Below are 8,182 nucleotides of genomic sequence, written 5' to 3'. Positions count from 1 at the left end.
GCAGTTGGAACATCTTTCCAGTTTTATTTTCAGTTCTCCTCTCTGCACTCCAAGGTCATAGGATTTCCACATGCCCTTGGAAGAGTCTTTGGAAGGTATTTTCATCCTTCCTACTGGTAAAATGGCATCAAGGGTCCCCACCGGTTCAGGATAGGGACCTTGACTATATGGTGATGAAGACAGGGACACCTTGGCAGTAGCAGGTAGCCTTTGGCTATCTCTGCAGCAGGCTGGTGCTTGGGATCCAGGAGGCACGGAAAGTCAGCACTCCGGAGGACCTGGTTGGGGTCACCCTGGGCCAGGTGCAGATCGTGGGAAGCTGGATATGTGAAATGGCAGGTACTGGTGAATTTGCGCTCGTCCTCCCATGTGGCCTCATGTTCCTGTGATGGGAAGAAGCCAGGAAGTCCCAGGTCTTTGGCAGTCATGTGGGGTCTTTTGAAAGCAGGGTACCCATCCGTTAGCTTGGGGTTGGGGTTAGGGATGGGCCTATAAAACTCTTTGTCCCGGAGTTGAGCATCGAGCTTTGCCTGCTGTGGAAACAAATCACACATGAATGGAGGGGTGAGAGACGAGAGATGATGTAGCTTTTCTTGGAAGCATCCAAGACAGAGCATACCCTTCTTTATTTTTTTAAAACTTTAAATTAGTCCTTGAATGGTAACATATACAGCATATACATATATGGTAACATATACAGTAACATATACATAACGGTTCCCATGTCCAAAGACAACCACTGCTATCAGTGTTTTTTGTATCTCTCTAGAAATATTTGATGTGCATATAAACATGTATGTGTATATCTTCTTCCCTTGGTTTGTACAGAAATGATGAATATTATATTCCATTCCATACTTTGCTTCCATTAAATAACATCTCAGAAATTGATCCATCTTTGTTTGTTTAGATCTTCTTTTCTCAGTGGGGAAACCTCAAGACAAGAAAAGATTTTTAAGTAATCTTGAAAAGAGAAAATGACAAAGGAAAAAACTGATAAATCTAACTATATTAAAAATCAGAATTCACACTCCCTGAAATATTTAGTGCAAAGACAAACCACAAACTGGAGAAGAGTTTATCCACATATATAACTGACAAATGAAAAATGCTTAGGGCCAGATGTGGTGGCTCACACCTGTAATCCCAGCAATTTGGGAGGCCGAGGTGAGTGGATCACCTGAGGACAGGAGTTCGAGACCAGCCTGGCTAACATGGTGAAACCTCATCTCTACTAAAAATACAAAATTAGCTGTGGTGTGGTAGGTGCACGCCTGTAAATCCCAGACTACTCGGGATGAGGCAGTGAGAATCGCTTGAACCCAGGAGGCGGAGGTTGCAGTGACGAGATTGACCACTGTACTCCAGCCTGGGCAACAGAAGCCAGTCCTCAAAAAAAAAAAAAAAAAAAAAAAAAAAAAAAAAAAAAAAAAAAAAAAAAAAAAAAAAAAAAAAAAAAAAAAAAAAAAAAAAAAAAAAGAAAAAAAAAAAAGGGAAAATGCTTAGAATATTTTTTAGAACTCCTACAAATTAATAAGAAAAAGACAAGAAACCCAGTAGAAAAATGAGCAAAAGACATGAACAGACATTTTATAAAATAACAAATCTCCATCAACAAATGAAAAGGTGTCCAACCTCATTAATAGTCAGTGAAATGAAAATTATGACCACAGGAAAATATGATTTTGCACCCACCAAACTGACAAAACTTAAAATGTCTGCCAATACCAAGCAATGGCAAGATTGCAGAGCAAAAGAAGTAACTGTCTCCTGCTGGCTAGAATGTAAAAGGCACCTGTAATTACCTAATACTCCATGACAAACAATTCTACTCCTGGAATGGATAAACACTTGAACATTAGGATGTGTCTTATCTCATCTTCAATGCAGCATTTGGGAGTGGGAAGAGTAGGAACAAAGCACCCAAATGTCCACCAATAAGAAGAGACAGAGACAGAAGAGACAAATACGGTACACTGTGGCATATTCACGCAATGTAATACTATGCAGCAGAAAATGAATAATACGCCATAATGTTTAGCAAAAAGTGACAATTGTGGAAGGGTACAAATCCAATACGTAATAAAGTTCAAAAAGGCAAAACCAAACAATTTGTTTGAAGGGATATATACATATAAGGTAAAATGAGTTTTTAGAAAAACACACAAGGGAACGATTTTTTGAGGGGGGAATAGAGTTTTGCTCTGGTTCCCGGGTTCAAGCGATTCTCTTGTCTCAGTCTTCCAGAGAGCTGAGAATATAAGCATGCACCAACACGTCAAGCTAATTTTTGTAATTTTTGTAGAGACGGGATTTCGCCACATCGGCCAGGCTGGTCTCAAACTGCTGGCCTCAAACTCCTGGTCTCAAACCCCTGGCCTCAACTCCTGCCTGCCTTGGCCTCCCAAAATGCTGGGATTACAGGTGTGAGCCACTGCAATTGGCCTACAAGGGAATGATTAACCACTTCTGGAGATGGGAGGAGGGGTAAGTTTGTGGGCTACCCAAGAGGCTACAAGGTACTGCTACTGTTAATGTGCCATGTTTTAAACTGTCTGTAATGGTTATATCGGTGTTTATCAGTGTAATTTAAACTGTAAATGTGTATTATTTACAATCTTTTGTATGCATGACATATTTGATGTACATTTGAAAACATACACACATGGCCGGCCACGGTGGCTCACGCCTGTAATCCCAGCACTTTGGGAGGCCAATGCAGGTGGATCACGAGGTCAGGAGTTCAAGATCAGCCTGGCCAAAATAGTGAAATCCCATTTCTACTAAAAATACAAAAATTAGCCAACGTGGTGGCAGGCACCTGTAATCCCAGCGACTCGGGGGTTTGAGGCAGGAGAATTGCTTGAACCCGTACAGGCGGCAGAGCTTGTAGTGAGCCGAGATTGCACCACTACACTCCAGCCTGGGTGATAGAGTGAGACTCCGTCTCAAAAAAAAAAAAACAAAAAACATATGCATACATGCACATGCACATAAAAGATCTCTAAGTCACATCTCCTGGCATTGGATACTGTTCTAACAAGTGCCCAAATGTCCACATTTGTAATACAAATGAAGCAATAGAGAGGTTTTCAGTGGACAGTTGATTGAATGACAGGACTTGCGTGCCTTCCTACCTCTTGCGGCGTGACCCTGGAGTATTTGTGCTTCCCGTAGGGTTGATAGTCCACCATGTGGGAGCTTTGGTATATGTCTAAATCCACAGGGTCCTAAAGCACAAGGAGAATATAAAACAAGAGATTCCCCCTTGTCACTCCTCCACTTAAAGCCATTCAATGGCTTCTTGCTGTTTGTAGGACAAAGGCTGACTTTGGGCCTGACATTCAGAGCCCAGATGATCTGGCTGTGACCCACTTTTACCATCCCACCACCTTCCTGCCCTCTCTACTCTAGCCTCACTTCCTCCCACTCGCATGGGCCTGGCATGTGCTTTTTCCTGTCTCCTGATGGAAATGCAAGTTGCCCTCCTCACAGACTAGCGAACTCCTATCTATCCTCCAAGACCCAGACTAAATGTCACTTCCCCAAAACATCTCTCCCACCCTTTTATTCTCCACTTCCCAAGAGTTAAACCCTTTCCTTGTTCCTCACAATCGTCCACAACAGCACTTACAGGGTGTACTGCGATGGATTTAATAAAGTACACTAGATTAGGTTTAGTGTACTTAGACATCTCTGCAGTCCCAAAGCCCAGCACAGGGCCTGGCACACTGTGGGTGCCTAATAAGCGCATGCTGAGTAAATAACTGAACCCTCAGAAAATTATAAAGAAGAGAACTCAGTTCTCTTCTTCTTGTACAAAAAACCAAAAAAAACAAAAAAACAAAAAAAAAACCCCAAAACTATCATTCCAGAAAGATGAGAAGGAGGAGCCTCAAAGAGCCTGGCCCTTCCAGGGGCTTGCTGAGGCTACCCAACTCGGAGACCATCACTCACCTGTCCCGGGTATTTCACACCTGCCATGGCAAAAGACCTAGACACAGACAAGTTGTTTAGCCCTGCTCTGCCACAGACAAGGAAAGCAGCCACTATCTTCAAGCTGTGCCAACCCAGCATGGCTGCCCCAGCTTTCTTAGCCACTCCTCCCCATCTTCCCTGGGCTCCCACCCTGCATGTCACTCCATCATCAAGGGGTTGGTGGTGATACCAGGGTCCCTGGGACAAAAGGGCTGGAGCAGGACTCAGGAAGAATGAGGGTTGTGTAGAAGATCACATTTACTGATCAGGTTTACTGTTTGAGAGGTATATCTGATCCTAGGGCAAGTGAAGTGCTGGTAAATGTTTAACAACCATGTTTTCAGGGAAAATAGGCCCTGGATTTATAGCATCTGCCAATTTCTGTGGTGTAAATGCTCCTATCATGGCTCATTTCAGGCTATCAACATAAAATCATTGGCACTGAGTTGCACAGATATGCACAGGATGGGCTCTTGTGAGCCAGTATGAACTGGCTCCAGCTCACATGTTCCTCTGAACCAGGCCTCAGCACTCCCCCTGGATGGAGGAAGGCCCAGGCCTAGGACTCAGAGCCACCTTTATTCAGAGCGGAGTATCCAAGGTGAAGAAAGTTGCAAGACTCTGCATTCCCAGTTGAACAACAATAGTTTGTAGGCCTAACTCCGACCCCTCCCTTCCAGCCCTAAAGTCCTAGCAGGGTCCTCGCTGCACAGACTCCTTGTGTGCATGGCCCCCTAGATCCTTGAGGGGTACTCCACTGCATTCCCAGGGAACCCTCCCCTAAGCCCCACTCCCTTCAGCAGACAGTGGCCCAGCAGGGTGGTGCCCAGACCTCAACAAACCCCTGCATTCCCTTCCTTTTGCTCACAGACAGCTTCTCTCCTAGGGCTGGGGACCAGCTGCCATGCAAACAGAGCTGACCCTTTCTTCTGCCAGGGCAAGACGACACTCCTGCACTCCCACCTCCAGGTGCCCTTGCCACATGGAGAGTCCTGTTGCTGTGTCCCACTGCCACGCCTGTCTTTGAGTTGAGCCCTGACCTATGATGACGGTCCCTGTCATTGTGAGGTGGGTGGGTGGGTGGCTGCTCAGGCTGCCTGAAGGTCAGTTCCCCTGTCCCTGGCTCACTAGAGCCAACATGAATCCTGGCAGCATTGGAAGGTCTTGGGGACCAGTGCTTTCTGACACTCTACAGAATCTTTCTATTCCTAGGAGAGGAAGGTAAATAGAGCCCACGTGGTTTACAACACCAGACTGTGTGTGACTAAATCCACTTTGCACCATAGACTGCCACCCAGGCCTCGGTTGCCTGACAGGCTGGCTCAAAATTGTCAAAATGTCATACTTTTTGACATTCATAGTGTGTGGCTACAATAAAAAAAAATATACAGAAACAAGCTTTGGTGTGTGGAGAAATGGAGAAATTAAAACCATATGATTTAGCAAGACCACTTCTAGTTATAAACAAAAAAGAATTGAAAGCAAGGGCTCAAATGGATACCTGTACCCCAATGTTCACAACAGCATGATTCACAATAGTCAAAAGGTAGAAACAACTTAAATGTCCTTCAGAGATGAATAGATTTGTTATATATATACAATGGAATATTATTCAGCCTTAAAAGGGAGGCCGGGCGCAGGGGCTCATGCCTGTAATCCCAGCAACTTGGGAGGCCGAGGCAGGTGGGTTGCCTGAGGTCAAGAGTTCCAGACCAGCCTGACTAACATGGAGAAACCCTGTCTCTGCTAAAAATACAAAAATTAGCCGGGCGTGGTGGTGCATGCCTATAGTCCCAGCTACTCAGGAGGCTGAGGCAGAAGAATTGCTTCAACTCGGGAGGCAGAGGTTGCCGTGAGCCGAGATCACACCACTGCACTCCAGCCTGGGTGACAGAGCGAGACTCTGTCTCGAAACAAAATTTAAGAAAAAAAAAAAAAAAAAAAGAGAAGGCAATTCTGACACATGCTACAGCATGGATAAATCTTGAGGACATTATGCTAAGTGAAATAAAGCAAAATAAGCCAGTCACAAAAAGACAAGTGCTGCATGATTCCGCTTCTGTGAGGTACCTAGAGAAGTACAATTCATAGAGATAGAAAGTAGAATGATAGTTGCCAGAGACTGAGGGGCGGAATGGGGAGTTGTTGTTTAATGGATATGAAGTTTCTGTTTCAGAATATTTTTAAAAGTTCTGGGAATGGATGGTGGTGATGGTTTTCCATTGTGAATGTATTTAATGCCACTGGATTATGCACATAAAAGTGATTAAAATGGTAAACTTTGTTATATATGTTAAATTGTACATATATTTATGTATATTTTATATATTTTATGTATATTATATATACAATATTGATATTAATTGTATACTCCTTATAGTTAAACATATATGTATTAACTATATTTATAATATAATTTTAAAAATATCACGGTTCACGTATTATTCCTCCAGAACATACAAACTTAATCTTCCAGAGAATAAGAAAACCAGAAGATTCACTCAGTGACAAAGATGGACACAGCCCAGTTCCCCCGTCCCCCCCAATCTACTTAGTAAAACCCCTGGGTCCCCTGGGGAGGGATGCCTAGAGCACATAGCACCCCTTGGTGCGGGGCTGTGCACAGGTCTAAAGGCGCTCGACTTTACCATCCAAACAGGAAAACAGCTGTCCAGATGACAGTAAGATTCCACTGTCCGTAATCTTCATTGTGCCAGGTCCCCTGGGGCATCTAGGGCAAAAATGCTGCTGCAGTTTATACAGTTACATAGTCCAGTCTGTGCCAAAGAAGGTCCCATCAGGCAGCCAGGTTTCTGTTCAGTCTGGGCAGCAATGCCAAATGGCTGTCCCCATAGCCTGGCATGAGCTGATGGCCCAGTGCAATCCCAAAGCAAAGAAGGGCAGAGCTGGGCCAAAAAGCTGTGGTAATTTCCTCTCCCTGCCTCCAACAGCGTTGTCCTCTCCTTTTGCAGCCCCACATGCAGGCTTCCTGACCTGAGGGTCTGGGCTAGCGAGTCTGATTGTTTTCCTAAGCCCCCATAACACAAGAATGAGGACCTGGAAAGAGGGATGTGAGGTTTCTGAAGAACAGGCATCAGGCAGCTTCGGAGATGCCCTCAGCCCACAGGAAGAGTGCTGTGTCAGGCAAAGATGGTCTGTTTTTGGCACTTCTTGGTGAGGATGGTGCCTGGCTTATGCTGGGCATCTGGGTTGTTGGCTAGTTCGGGGGGACAGGAAGACACTGGGCTTTCCAGGATGGTTTGCTTCAGCTCGTAGAACACAGCAGAGTCCTCTTTTGTGAGGAAGGTGATGGCCACCCTACTCTTGCCTGCTCGTCCCGTGCAGCCAATGTGGTGGATGTAATCTTCAATATTTTTGGCCATATCATAGTTGACAACCATAGACACATCTTGGATGTCAATACCATGACCAGCCACATCTGTAGCCACCAAAATATCCTTGGCCCCAGCCTTGAGGTTGGAATTTTAATAATCCACGTTCTTTAAGGGACACCTCCTCCATAAAGCTTTCCTTTATCTCACTAGGTGCCACCATAGACTCATTTATCCAACCAATATTTACTGAGCACTTATTTTGTGTTTGGGCATTGTTCTCAACTTTATAGATACAAGAATGACAAAAATAGATGGAAATCTCTGCTTACATTCCAGTGAGATGAAAACACAGAGTAAACACAATAATAAGTAGGTCCCCCTCCATAGATAGAGAAAATAAGCCAAGTGATGCACAAGAGGATGACTAGTGGGCACTTCAGATGGGAGGTCCAAGAAGGTCTCTCTGAGAGGGTGATGTTATAGTAGAGATCTGAAGCATGGGAAAGAACCAGCCATGCAAAGATCTGGAGGCTGATTCCAGAAACAACAATCAGCCAGTGCAATGCCTAAAGGCAGGAATCACTGAGAACAAGAAGAATGAGCCATGTGCCTAGAAAGAAGTGAATGATGGGCAAGGTCAAGAGATTGAGTCAGCTGGAAATCTCTGGCATTCCTCTTCCTTCTTTAATGGAATGCCAACTTCCCCTCAGAGAACTGTTTCTTGCCTTTCTTTGGTTTGAGTGTGTCCACAGAATTCATGTGTTAGAAATTTAGTCCCCAGCATGGCAGTGTTGGGAGGTGAGGCCTTTTAAGATTCGATTAGGTGGTTAAGAGGGATTAATGCCGCTTTCTTGGGACTGTGTTAATTC

General features: G+C 44.5%; 1 protein-coding gene and 1 pseudogene across 6 annotated transcripts; both read right to left on the bottom strand.

The window, feature by feature from the left end:
* On the bottom strand, positions 1 to 4,990 carry SPMIP9 (sperm microtubule inner protein 9). Of its 6 annotated transcripts, none has more exons than XM_017857564.1 (4): positions 4,811 to 4,990; positions 3,958 to 3,994; positions 3,138 to 3,230; positions 1 to 533 (listed from the first exon to the last, which is right to left on the bottom strand). In XM_017857564.1, the coding sequence occupies exons 2-4, from the start codon at positions 3,982 to 3,984 to the stop codon at positions 111 to 113; spliced, it is 543 nt and encodes a 180-aa protein (XP_017713053.1). In that variant the 5' UTR covers positions 3,985 to 3,994; positions 4,811 to 4,990; the 3' UTR covers positions 1 to 110. The 6 variants fall into 6 exon arrangements, with proteins under 6 accessions (XP_017713053.1, XP_017713055.1, XP_017713056.1 ...); XM_017857566.1 differs by having other exon boundaries at positions 4,900 to 4,975; XM_017857565.1 differs by having other exon boundaries at positions 3 to 533; positions 4,847 to 4,990.
* A 2,128-nt stretch (positions 4,991 to 7,118) lies between these two features.
* On the bottom strand, positions 7,119 to 7,460 carry LOC108518875 (probable ATP-dependent RNA helicase DDX23 pseudogene; annotated as a pseudogene).
* Positions 7,461 to 8,182: the final 722 nt, after the last annotated feature.

This window comes from Rhinopithecus bieti, unplaced genomic scaffold (assembly GCF_001698545.2).
Source record: "Rhinopithecus bieti isolate Rb0 unplaced genomic scaffold, ASM169854v2 scaffold_46389, whole genome shotgun sequence".
Lineage (NCBI taxonomy): Eukaryota > Metazoa > Chordata > Mammalia > Primates > Cercopithecidae > Rhinopithecus > Rhinopithecus bieti.
Note: the sequence above shows the minus strand (reverse complement) of the source record. Positions and strands in the feature narration are given on the sequence as shown.

What these genes read in the sequence shown, in the direction of transcription:
- SPMIP9 (XM_017857563.1), bottom strand. Translation starts at nt 4,962, where the DNA reads ATGTGGCAAGGGCACCTGGAGGTGGGAGTGCAGGAGTGTCGTCTTGCC. An exon ending in TTGCCCTGGCAGAAGAAAGG is followed by an intron (nt 3,231 to 4,899) that starts GTCAGCTCTGTT and finishes CTTGTGCTTTAG; the next exon opens with GACCCTGTGGATTTAGACAT. An exon ending in CCAGGGTCACGCCGCAAGAG is followed by an intron (nt 534 to 3,137) that starts GTAGGAAGGCAC and finishes TTGTTTCCACAG; the next exon opens with CAGGCAAAGCTCGATGCTCA.